Here is a 12749-nt window from a genome sequence, read left to right on the forward strand (position 1 = left end):
AAAATACGTAAAAGTTCACCTGAAAGACATTACAGTCAGAATATACAATGAGTGGCCCAAATGAAAACTAAATATTGTGCTCTTGTGTACATGTACATATGAGTTGACGTAGTTAATAATGTCTTGGAAATCTAACGTAACCTTTTTAATTTCCCTATAGTATAGGTCTACTGCCAAGAAACAATGGTTCTGTTTTAATCACTTTATTTCATATTACCATTTTTGAACAATTGAATTTGGCCTTGTGTAGAGATTTGTGATCTGACTGCTCTCATTCAAAGAAATGTCAGACTTCAGTGGATTTTGATGTTCTCGTTGTTTAAAAAGACTACTAAGGGTTTGTTTTTTTTTTTTCCCCACAGAATTTATTGATGAGGTTCCTTCTAAGCTTGGTTTTCATCAGTTATTTCGGTCAAATTAAAAAAGTTTCAGTTATATTTGTTCCTTCTGTACCTGGTATGCTTTAGATATAGGTGCTAAATCTGAAGTATTGTAGTTTCTGGATTACACCGTTTTTTTTTCTTCTTCAACATGAAGTCTCCTGGTAGACAGTTGGAGAGGGGGAGTTGAATTTCTCCTTATAGTATTCATTTTAAGGAGCCTGTCATTGATTCAGATGGTATGTTGATATGGGAATTCCTTCTCTTTCCTCTTAAACCCAGGAAATTAATTAGGTAGGTAAGGAAGAGGCATTTATAAAAACAAGAGAAGACTATTTCCAAACAGCAAAGTGTTTCTAGGGTCTGGGAAAGGACATGAAGGTGGTACTGCATTCAATTTGTCAGAGTTGTGTTTAAAAAAACCAGACAAAAACCAAGCAAAAGAACCCCTTAACACTTATTAAGAGTTTTGTAATGTTTTTTCTAAACAGCATTGTTGGCTAATTACTTTTCCATATGTATGTTTTTGGTTTTTTGGTAGGTGACAACTGGCATTTGAGGAGGATTGACTGGTGCTATGAAGCAGGGGAAGCATTAAGTCAGGAAGTAAGAGGATCCTACTTTTGACCCAAATCATGCAGTAGTTTATTTCCTCCATTTTTCTGTAGGGACTTTCCCTGAAGAGAGCCGCATTAAAGCTAACGCGTGGTGGTTTTGTGTGTGCTACCTTAGTCCACACGCTGTTTTATTTCCATATGGCCTTATGAAGACAGTGTTGAGATACCTATGGTTAAAATCTTGTGCGCCCACCTCTTTCTTTCAGGGACTAGGATTAAGCCATATCCATGTAGTTCTTTCTAAAGTCTTAAGCCTTTAAGGCTTACCGTGCCTTAAAGATACATCTAGAAAGAAGCGCAAGGTGTCAGCTGGCGAGATGTGGAGGCGCAGAGGAAATACGCGGCTCCGCAGGATGCTCTGGAAGGACTCCTGCAGGCGCAATACTTGCGTGCTGCCGCAAAGCTGTCTCCAAGCCGTGGAGTTAAATGGATATTTCTGTGCTCTTTGGTGGAAAAGCAAAGCACCTTGACCCTTTGGCATGCACGGCTTAAAAAATCACTAGCATATGCATTAGGAAACAAAGCACAAGAACATGCAGACTTACAAGTGTACCGTGCTTTCTCTTCCTACAGAATGCCACGCTGAAGGAACTGAATGTTTGCAGAGGAGATACTTTGGTTATAATGGAAGGAAAGCTTCCACCAAAGGTAAAAGGAGGGAGATTGGGTTCCTTAGTCAGTTGGCGGTGTCTGGAGACTTGAATGTGATAGTCATTTCTTTTTTTTCCCCCATTGCTTATTTTAAAAATACTTCCATCGGAAGAAAATTCTGGTCGGCAATGCTGAATAATGCTTTTTGTACTTTTACAGCTTTTTTCATTTCAATCAACGTTTGTAATATTCTTAGTTGGTCTGTATTTATTCTTCTTTGAACTTCTGTAGTAAAAGCCTTGCCCGTTGCAGCTTCTTTGCCTAGAAGTGTGTTGGGATTGACAGATCTGGAGGAAATCCATATTTCTGGCATGCAGGGTTCTTGCGAAGGCACAACTCTTACACTACTACTTCCTCACAGAATCATAAAACTAGAGGAACTTAAGTGTTTGCTTTCAGTTCAGACTTGTACTGAGGATCGTGTTTGAAAATGGAGGGCCCTACTGCAGGACTCTCTTGTCTGTGATGGTGGTACAAATGGAAGGATTCTTTGCTAACAAACCTCAAGCAATATCATAGACGGTTTGGGTTGGAAGGGACCATCTTTCACTAGATGGGGTTGCTCAAAGCCCCATCCGGCTCTGCCAGGGATGGGGCATCCACAGCTTCTCTGGGCAGCTGCTCCATGGTTTCACCACACTCATCACCAGAGGCAGTTTCCCCAGCCTGCTCTTGTGCACGGCCCCTCGCCATCATCAAGGGCTGGGCTGCGCTCACCCCTACCCATCGGTGTCTGTCCAGGACTGGGGAGACCAGGAGAGGACAGAGGAGTCCAAGTGCAGTTGCCTGAGAACCAAATGAGAGAGGAGGAAAGCCTCTGTACTGTTCTTTCTCTTGTTCTATTGGTGGTTTTAAAATTGGGCAGTAACTATCTTGAAAAGAACTCCTAATGAAGCAGCTAGAAGGGACCTCGATGCTGAAGGCCAGCGCTTCTTCCTGGCAGACCTGTGGCCTTCGGCTTCTCGAGAGGAGCAGCTGGAGGCTGTTCTCTCTCTGGCTTCTTTGTTCAATCTCTTGCTGCTCTTCGTGCACCACCACGGAGGGTCTGGCTTCGTCTTCAACCACTCTTGTCCTCAGACTGAAGGAACCCCACCTCGGTGGCCCTCTGAGGGACCTCGGTGGCCCTCTTGAGGGACAGCTCCTGTCAGCTCGGCACAGCAGCCCGGCGGAAGCTGTGCTGTCTTGTCCCCTTTCCTTGGGGCTCAGAGCAGAGGAGATGGCAGCCCTTCAGGAGGGGGGGTAGGGGCAGGGGCGGGTAGGACAATGGGAGAGAAGGGCTCGCACTGCCCATGGCAATCCACAAAACTGCTGGTTGCCGGGAGGTGGGATGGGCGAGCTGGCAGGATGGCTGGGCCGGTGGTGGGGCGCCAGCCCGTGTACTCCTGCGCTAGTGTCGGCATGGTGTCGTGGAGGGGAGTCCTGGCATGGTGGTGTGGTGCCAGAGGAGCCATGCTGGAGGTGGATCCACTTCCATTGGCTTTTCTGGGTCTTTGGGTGGATCCACCTCCACGGGCTCCACGCCATTGGCCACGTGAGTGATGCCCGTTGCCGTCTTGCATGGCCTCGTCTTCCTTGTCGGTTCCCGCAGCCATCTCTGTTCTCTTGGACTCAGAGGTGGACAACCACCCACCTCGCTGCTCCGAGACCTCTTGGTACCAGGTGTTGCTGGCACGAAGGTGCCTTGAAGAAGCTCAGCGGAACTGTGGGCCAGCCGCTGGGGTCCCTGTATTTATAGGGCCTGGAACGGAAGGCAGTGAGGTGGCTCATGACATCAGGAGGCTGCTGTGATGATGATGTGTGTGGCCAAATACGGCTGTTTGGGGAGCTGGGGGGGCCTGTGACCTGAAAGATGCCCTAATGTGGGAGGAGGAGAGGGATCGGGGGGAGGACTAAGGTCCCCTTTCCTGGGGGTCACTGCCCTGTGCCATTCTGCTGCCCCTTGGGCACAGGGACTGCCCTCCACCTCCCCACGTGTGCCCTGGGCTCCAGCCCCCTCCTCATACCCCAACACTGCCCCTGGAGCAGTGGAGTGGTGGAGAGGTGTCACCTCTTCTGCACTGAGCCCCTGGGGAGAGGGGAGGAGGGGGCCTGGCATCCTCGGGGCTGCGGTGCCTGCACGAGGAGCCTGGCAGAGGTGCACTCTGCAAGTGAACATCTTCAAAAATAACATGTCAGGTCCTAGGACAGACTTGAGCTGTTGCACATTGCCAAGAGGTGTCTTCTAGAGATGGTTGTAGGGGAGTTATTGGAGACCACCGATATTGGTTATTCCTGTAGACTAGCTACAGTCCTAATCTACTTTGACAGCTGTGGTATGCCTGTCACCGTTTCCACCCACCCCTTCCCTCTGAACACGTGTTTTCGTGATTGTCGTGCCGAAGCTTTTCTGCAGAGACATAGTGTTACAAGATTTCCTGTTTATCCAGCAAATTTTGGAGTTCTTCACAAATACTGTTCATAAGGCATCTGATCTTTACCCCCTGTATGGGTTACATATAACTAGTCCCTGTAAAAGTAGGAAGTGAGAGTTGATGATGTGTGATCTTAGATGAATGCCAGTGGCTTTGATTTCAACAAGTCTCTTCCTTCTTCCTGAGATGAAGGTAAAATTTTTCATTGTCTGCATGGAAAAACATGCTACCTGGTACTTACTGTTCAATTTTCCAGGGTTTCCTGAAAATACCCATCTGGTGGCTCAAGTCTTCAAGTCATAAGAAGCGTGGAGAGAATGCTCAAGACCAGGTGAATGGGATGACCTGCAAGATGGATGCTTTGCAGGTGTCTCCATCAGGAGGTGAGCTTGATCACTTTGTCGAAAGCAATCATATGGCCTGATTGTCTGTCCTTGCTCTGAGGGCTTTGAGTCAAAACCAGAATTTTAATCCAAAGCCTTAAAATCCTTCTGAAACCTCTGAGTGACTATGAGTTTCAGCAAGTTTATAGTGAAAGGAGCCACTTGGGAGACAGATGTCATTTTCCGCAAGGCCACGAATGCTGGGTGTTCCGCTCTTCCTGAGCTATATTTGGTCAAGCATAAGACCTCCACTAAATTTTAAAGCAGAGGATTTTTACTTGTAAGTTAAATGCCTTCTCCGTACCTGAAAGCAGTGGCAGTCTTGTAAAGCATCTACTCAATGAGCATACATTGGCTTCAAATGCCGTACTCCTAATACCACTTTTAATTCATTTCAGGCTATGTTGCTTTTTGAGAAGCTGTGAAAGGAGCGATGAGTAAATCTTAGCAAGAAAAAAAGACATTACATACAGTATTTTAACCTACGCTTGTTCTTCTAAAGGTCAAATCCAAGTCGAAAACCAGCTAGGGTAGGAAAATCAAGTGAGGGTTGAGAAGGAAGAAGAAAGTGAAGCAGGGACAACTGTGAATGGGAAAATGGGAAACAAACCGATTTTTCCTTTCTACAGAAAAAACAGTATTCTTCCTTTGCTACTGAGTTGTGATGCAACCTCTCCTTTTAGAAGGTTTATTTACATTTTTCTCCTTTTCTCTTAACTTTTTCTGAATCTTACTTTCTCCCCTCCTGCTTTCAGTAGCATAGGTAAGAGCAGATTTAAGTTCCCTTGCAACATGCTCTACATGGCAGTGTCATAACCGATAATTAATTCTGTTTACAGATGTGAATAACTGGTCTTGGTTTTAAAACTTGCAGTATAGGATCAGTTGGAACTTCTTCCTGTTCGACAAGTATCAGAATGTATTTTAGCAACTGTATATGATGTTTCTTTAACTGCCCTCCAAAAAGAAAAAAATAATTGAGGTCAGGTCCCTTCTCTAAGTGAAATCTTACCCATGAAGTGACTGTTGTCTCTTAGGACGATAAACAAAGTCATGTTGACTCTTGTGTTGTTTCTTTCTTCCTCCCCCTTCTCCTGCCCATCTAAAGATTCACCAGAATACATCCACCCAGACATGGATCTCTGTTACGCTGGCAGTATAGAAATAGCAGGAGAAGCTTCTCTGGAAGATCTGAAGATGCAGGTTAGATGTTCTCCTGTATTGGAAATGTACAGCGACACCGTGATTAATTGAGCTCTATTAATACATATTTTCTATTTCCTTTTCCCTTGTCTCCAGTATGTTCTGATATGGCATTTGCTTATATGCCATGTTCAGTGGTAAGTACCGAGGGGCAGTTGGAGCATGTAGCTCAGAGACTTCCTTAGTCCGTCCCCTGCAGTTGCCATTCTACCTGTCATCTGTCCTGACCCGCAAAAGCCTTGTTGCACTTCATCCGGAACTTTGGCTTGCAGCCCTATCTTTATTTTACAGTGTAAAAAAATTATTCATGAGAAGCACACGCATACCAGCACTTCCTAAAAAGCCACTTTCCATTTCCACATTGTTCCTGTATTAGTTTTCTGCGTCTTTTTTTCTTTTTTTTTTTTTTTTTTTTTGTATGTTGAATCTAACGAATAAATAATTGCTTTTGATGCACAGAAGGTCATGTTTGTCATTCGGGAAGGTATAGCTTAGTTTCTTTGGCTGGAAACTAAGTGCCTTTTAATGCTTTTTTTAACCATAAAAGTATGATTTCAATACACTAAAAAAAACCCCAAACAAAAACCCAACAAAAATAAAACCCAACACAAAACTAAAAAAAAAAAAAACAAAAACCATAAATCGGTCTTACTGTAAGGCTCTTTATTGTTTAGCCAGCTGGTTGTTCTACTTAAACTGCATGGGGAAGGACATTTCCTCTGATTCTGATCTATCCCCACGCTTTACTTTTTCGGGTGTGACTTCAGTTTCTGTCTCTGCCAAATCACTGCTGTGAAAAACTGGCCGTTTGCCTCTTGTGAACAAGGAGAATTGTCTTAGCGTGGAAAGTGTTGTGTCCTTCGTAAGGGACTAAAGGGGCTTGCTCAGCGCTCGGCTAGAGATTGGGGTAATGATTCTGTCAGCCTCGTTCCCTCCTGGTTGTACAATTTTTGGTTAAAAAAAGAAATTTCCGTAAGTTAAGTTGAGAAATGTTGAGAGGGAGTGAAGTCCAACTTGCTTTGAGGTTGAAAAGGGAATATGTCCATCATAGCCACTGCCTGTAAGTCACGAGCAACAGCTGGTGTGGAACAAATCGAAATACCTTGCCCTATTTCTGATTGCTTCAGTATTGCACTGAGAATTAATCAAGTGGTTTTCTTTTTTCCAAGGAGACTGGCTGCTAAAATTATTGAAAAAATGTTTCTTTTTGGTTGTTTTTTTTTTTTTTTTTTTTTCCAGGCCATGACCTTACCATGCTGCCAGGAGCGGATTGTCCCACTGCCCTCGTTTCTCAGAGCGTGGACAGTGGACAGTAAGCGCCCAGGGAAGCTTTTACGGAACAACAAGCAGCAACTCGAGTACGTTTCTTACTGAACGCGCAGGTAGCGTCGCCACAGGCTGACTGTTGGCTGGGTTGTGGGATGGTGGGGAAATAAATCGGCTCAGGCAAATGTCAACAGAAAGCTCATTTCTGGTTACTTCAGTTTTTTGCTGAGCATGTTTATTAACTCACACCTTGCTTATTCTGCTAAGCTTTTTTAGGTATTTTTAAATGCAATTTTTGTACTTTTCTGAGTTTTTCTGCTTTGGTTTTCCAGATAAGCACAGGCCTACTTGACTAAAACAGTATTTTTCTACTCGGGAACTTAGAATATATGTGACCGGAAATGTGTATAATCCTTGTTTTGTTTTCAGTGACTATAAGCTGGGCGGCCGAGTGGAAATCTGCATAGAACCCCTGCAAAAAGAAGAGCATCTGGGGTAAGATCTCAAGATACTTCTTTCTTACAGCAATGCATTTGAGATAAGACTTAACTGAGCAGCTTTTAACTCAAAACTGTCAGGATTTCAGATGTCAGTGTGTGAGAAGACTTTGCGGCTTATTTTTTTTGTTTTCCATGAACAAAAATAAGGGAGAAAAAATGGGGAATTCTGGATTCTGAAAGCATGACTCACAAGAACGGTCTGTTTTCTCTTCCTGCTCACAGCCCCCAGGACCTGCTGCTTCGTGTCCAGATGGGCATACCAGGGGAGAGGGACTACTACAGCTCCACGGATTTGGTGTGGGATATCTCCAAAGAATGCACAACCTGGGCACTGAGACAACGAGTGGCTTCTCACTATTGTCTCCCTGTAGATAAAATTGAAATAGCCAAATATTTCCCTGAAAGATTTGAGTGGCTGCCAATATCTAGCTGGGTAAGATCTGGAATGAGAGAGAAGCGTGTGTCAGTTTGTGCTGCGGTTCTTGAGCAAATGCATTTAAGCAGATTTCTGAAATCTGCTGTGTATGAATCTTCTGTTTTGCTCAATTTATTATTTTATTTAGACACAGCAAATTTCAAAGAGGAAACGGAAGAAAAAACAGGAGAGTTTGCAGTCAGCGCCTTACCACCTGAAAGATGGAGATATCATTGGGGTGAAGGTAAATTAACTCGGCTTTAATTGCTGCACGAGGATTAGGTACAGGCGCTGTCCCCTTTGCAGTATCTTAATTTCTTCCTGTTTTTTCCTGCATCCTGCTACATCTCTACAAAAGTTCTGGTATGTGAATCTGGACAATACATTGTGTGGATAGGAAATCTGTTGCTACTGAGGCTTTTTCTTCTTTTTTTCCTCCTGTTCTCTAACCAACCTGATGGAAGTTTCATGCTTTTCCCCTCATATCTCAGTACTGGCACTAGAGGGCAATACCTCAGAGGCTCTTGTGCCGCTCTCAGCCAGTGCAAGCAGTTTCTGAACGCTATCCAGGAGAAACTGGATCTTTTTTCTTGCTCTCATTTTATTGACTGTAGGGTTTTTTCCCCCAACTCTGAGTAAAATCCAAGAACAGCGCCCTTTAAAAATCATATTGTAAATTTAAACTCATTACGTTTTCCAAAGAACTATTACAGATCTATTTCATTATTTAAAGAATTTCACGGGAGCATATTGAGCTCTGAATTAGCAATAAGGTTTATTTAGGAAACCTGGAAGAACATAGTCGCTGGGTTCTAAAGCAGTAGGCAAAAAGTCTGAGGTCCCATCCTGATGCATTAGACCATGGAGAGAAATCTCAGAATAAGGCCAATTCACTGTTAAGTGCAAAATAGAGGAGTTGAAAAAAATTTTTGACTCTTTGCCACTTAGTTAATTTGAAGTCAGAGGAAATGCTGTGAAAATTAATTGTGTAAACTGAGCAAATAGTTTGAGCTTGTAATTTTCATCTCCCAAATCCTTTTTCACGACAGAATCTCCTCCTCGATGATGCTAAGGACTTCAGCACGGTGAGAGACGACATTGGAAAAGAGAAACAAAGGCAGCTTGCGTTAGAAAAAAAGAAAAGGTATTGAGCATTTACGTTTATTTTTCTGTAGAAATACGCAAACTATTCTTTGCCGCTTTTCAGACTAGCTTGATGCCTGGAGTTTTGGGACAGTGCTAGCTTAGTGCTCTTAGAGCACGTAATTCCAGTAGTCCTGAAGGAAGTGCTCCAGTAATCCCACCTCCTGGCTTTAAGTGCCAACTTCCTACACCGAGCCTCAGTTTGCTTTGGGGTTTTGTGTTTTGGTTTGGTTTGGTTTGGTTTTTTTTGTTCTTGCAACACACCGTGACGTTAGTCACTGCCTCTGGAGATGAAAAATCAACTCCTTGGCCGCACTGGCCCTGCGCAGGCTGTATGTGTGAGCTTGCAATGTCATTCTTACTACTAAGTGGAAAGCGGGTTCCAGTCCAGGCTCATGCTGCTCTTGGTGCTAAGGCTCAACACTAATATTAGGCATCTTCATTTTTTTTTTTTTTTTAATAGTCGGCAAGCTGAACGCTTACAGGACCACGTTTTCTCTGAGGAAAAGCTGAATATTAAGCACCGTAAACCAGAAGTGGCACTTTCTATCAACGTGGGCGTTTTCAGATAGCACCAGGAGATGATTTGCTGACCAGACCGTACTACTGATGTCCTGGATTGGAGTGGAGTACCTCAGCTGGACCAGCAAGGGGGTCTTTCCCGAAGTGCCCTCAAGACTCGCCGAGACAAACTGGATATAGGATTCAGGATAACTCTGATTTTCTTCTAATCTCTGCTGGGGAAGTGCTTTAGCATCCCTTCATCAATGTGGTACTTATTCTCAGGCTAGGTAAATGCACTTTATCCACAAGAAAACTGATTAATATATTGTATAACCTTTTTCTTCTTTTTTGGTCAGATGCTGATGTCTTGCACCGTCACTACAGAGTTTGCTGTTTATTTTTAATGCAGTCATCATCATCTCTTTTTAGTATTGGGTTTTTTTTTTTCCGTCTCTGATCATCGAAGTTACTAACGATACCAGAATTTGCTTTTCTCTCTTTCTATAGAAATCGAAGTCTGTAGTAGCTCGAGTCAGATTTCAGGAGTGAAGGAAATGTGGAAATCTCTGGACCGAGTGTACTAAATTGGCTCTTAAAAAGGCAAGTTCAGAATCTGTCAAGCACTAAAACCTGAAGACCTTTTGTGATATGGAACAGCAATGTGGGAACTTTATATTTTTGAAAATTGCTAGGGCTTTTTTGTTGTTCAGAAGCTTCATTAACAAACAAAAGGGATGGAAAAAATTGGCAGATCTGATGTTTGGTCTTAAGTAGGTTTTATTGTACTTAGGAAAAAGGCTTGTATTTCTTTTCAGTACTCTGATTCAGAAGACTTTCCATCATTTCTTATCTTTTCAATTGTTCTGCTGGTCTTTGTTACATTTGAGAAAACGTTTCTCTTGGTGTCACAAAGCTGATTTCCAGTCACCGTTACAGAAGGGGATGTCTGCGGCCGACTGCCAGCTGAACTCGGCATCAAAGGTTCTTAAGTATGAAGTAGAATGTTTACCAAATGCTGGTGAGATTGGATCTCAAGATGGAGAACGCGTGTAACTAGCTGATGAGAGACTGTACTTTTCTTATCCCTGAGGCTGGGAATCGGGGTTTATAGAAGTTATCGAAGCTTTTCTAATGCTTACGGCACTTATACTGTATTTCCGCTGCTGTACGTGACTATTCATAACGCGATTTTCCATCAGGCTCAGAATTTTCTTTGAGCGCAACTAGTACTGACAAATGAACTCAAACTCTTAATGGAGTTAATTGTTTATAATCAAATTCTAAGTGTGTTTTGAATGCTGAGGTGAAAATGGAATGGTGGAAGATAACTCACAAGCACTTCTGTGCTGCATTACGTGCTGGTGGCATCTAACGCGTTTGCCTTTTACAGTTGGGAAGCTGTGTGGATGGATTGCCATATCGAGTGCAGTCTGCTGCCAAACACACTCCGGAACCTTGTTCTGGAACCAGCAAAGCAATTGTTCAAAAATAGCGTAGAAGATTTTGTAGTAGAAGATGCCAGTACAGCAGACTACTAAAATTTTGGCTAACGTGAGAAGATCTCTCACTTACCAGAATATCATTAACCTATAAAAGGTTATTTCAGACGCCTTCAAGACAAAAACCGATGCTCTCAGCTATCAGCAAAAACCCCCGTATGATTAGTATTTATTTCTTCGCATATCTTTAAAATGTAGCAGGTGCTTCTGCGCTTTCTTGGGCTGATCCGTTCAAGAAGGGATTACTTTAACTTCCTCACTGTAGGTAGGCTTTACTCAAATCTTGAAATCCTAGTTTTAGGGATAGATTTTTCTGACTGAGGTGAGGGCAGCCGATTGCTTTCCCCATCTTATTTTGCGTCGCCTTCTTCCACACCCACAAGTGTTCTTGCAAGCTGGGGTTTGCGGAAACGATCGCACATGCTGACGACTGAGGTGAGCAAGAAAGGTTTGTGTTTGCAGCTTGTTCCGCTTCAGTTCCTCCGGTTCCTCGCTGGACAGCTGTACTGAGCTCAGCCTTCCCGCCCACCTTTGATAACTCCAGTCTGTTCTTGAAAATGTGAACTTTTGGAGAAATTTCAATACGGATTACAAGTGCTCACGTGGGGACTTTAGTCTGTGCCTTTGTTAAAGTGTAATGTAGCAGCGCCTGCACTGAACCAATCTTGGATTATTTCTAATGTTGGCTCAAAATGCGTATTTTTTTTTTTTCTTAAAACTATTGTGGGTTGTTCCACAATGAGAGAGTTCATTAAAAATGGGGGTGGGGAGAGGGAACACCTTTTTAAAATGGAGTCTTTGTGATTCCACAGTTTATGATGGTTATATTCCAAAGCCTGAAAAAGCTTTCATCTTTATTTTTCAAGTGTTCTTCACAAAATAAAAAGTCATTTCTATATGTCTATTCGATTAGTCTGTGTATGTTTCACCAATAGATTGATCGGGAGTGGCATGAATTGGCTTCTGACACTGGATGGGGCACAACCTTCGTTAAGCTTTAATTTTTCAATCTGTTCCTAAGATAGCAATCTGATCTCTGCAAGAAGTTTCCCCAACGTGGCTGCGGTCACACTCTGTGAAGAGCCGGGTTCAGCTGGAGGACTGGGATTTTGCTGCAAGTTAAAGTGATTTTTAGCTCGTGTTCTTCCTGTTTTTCAGAAAGCATGATCTAGTATTTACTTCCCATTATTTCAGCTCCGTAGATGTGCATGAATAGATTCATCTGGTCAGTTTTTCAAGGGAATGAGCGTAAATCATCTGGAGGACTGTGGCTGCTCCTGGTGCAGTCCTTGCCAAAGAGCGAGTGTTTAGCTCTGGGAATCTTACGAGAAAACTCTGCCTGTTCTTTTTTTCTTTTCCTCTTTCCTTTGCTCAGTTGATTACAGAGCAGGAGGAAGTGACCCGTTTAAAAAGCCAAGTCATTCTTGCTCGTTTTAATCCTCCCTCAGCGGCCGCTGAGCGGAGCGGTCACGGTCTGAAGGGTGTCGTAGGGACAAACCCCGAGAAGGACGAGTGATGGAGGTGTGACTGGGACGGGGGAGCGGTGGCACGGAGGCTGCAGGCTGTGCTTGGGGGAAGCTCCCTGCCGCTGGGGCTCGCTGGCTGCTACAGCTGTTTCCCCAAAACAACTGTTCTCTTTTCTGACTGACCCTTGGTCAGCGCGGCTCTGTGTACGGATAAATGACATGATGATGCAGCTCCTTCCATGGATCTTTATCGCAGCTGGGCGGCGGCGGATTCAATAACCATCAGCTTCCCTATAAAGTTTAACTGCAGT

The 12749-nt window shown here is 43.6% G+C and overlaps 1 protein-coding gene across 8 annotated transcripts in view; it reads left to right on the forward strand.

Annotated features, from left to right (window-relative positions):
- USP40 (ubiquitin specific peptidase 40) overlaps positions 1 to 11876 on the forward strand; it is a 38955-nt gene extending 27079 nt beyond the window's left edge. For 5 of the 8 annotated variants that reach the window (XM_054830127.1, XM_054830125.1, XM_054830126.1 and 2 more), the window contains 10 exons: positions 922 to 986; positions 1571 to 1645; positions 4316 to 4442; positions 5551 to 5645; positions 6885 to 7003; positions 7341 to 7406; positions 7634 to 7844; positions 7975 to 8070; positions 8876 to 8970; positions 9433 to 11876. In XM_054830127.1, the coding sequence (XP_054686102.1) occupies positions 922 to 986; positions 1571 to 1645; positions 4316 to 4442; positions 5551 to 5645; positions 6885 to 7003; positions 7341 to 7406; positions 7634 to 7844; positions 7975 to 8070; positions 8876 to 8970; positions 9433 to 9541 (1058 nt within the window). In that variant the 3' untranslated portion in view covers positions 9542 to 11876. Of the gene's footprint in view, positions 1 to 921; positions 987 to 1570; positions 1646 to 4315; positions 4443 to 5550; positions 5646 to 5741; positions 6288 to 6884; positions 7004 to 7340; positions 7407 to 7633; positions 7845 to 7974; positions 8071 to 8875; positions 8971 to 9432 lie in introns of those variants that run through there. The other 3 variants (XR_008577661.1, XM_054830129.1, XM_054830130.1) reach the window with 3 other exon arrangements.
- Positions 11877 to 12749: the final 873 nt, after the last annotated feature.

Source organism: Grus americana, chromosome 6 (genome assembly GCF_028858705.1).
Source record: "Grus americana isolate bGruAme1 chromosome 6, bGruAme1.mat, whole genome shotgun sequence".
Lineage (NCBI taxonomy): Eukaryota > Metazoa > Chordata > Aves > Gruiformes > Gruidae > Grus > Grus americana.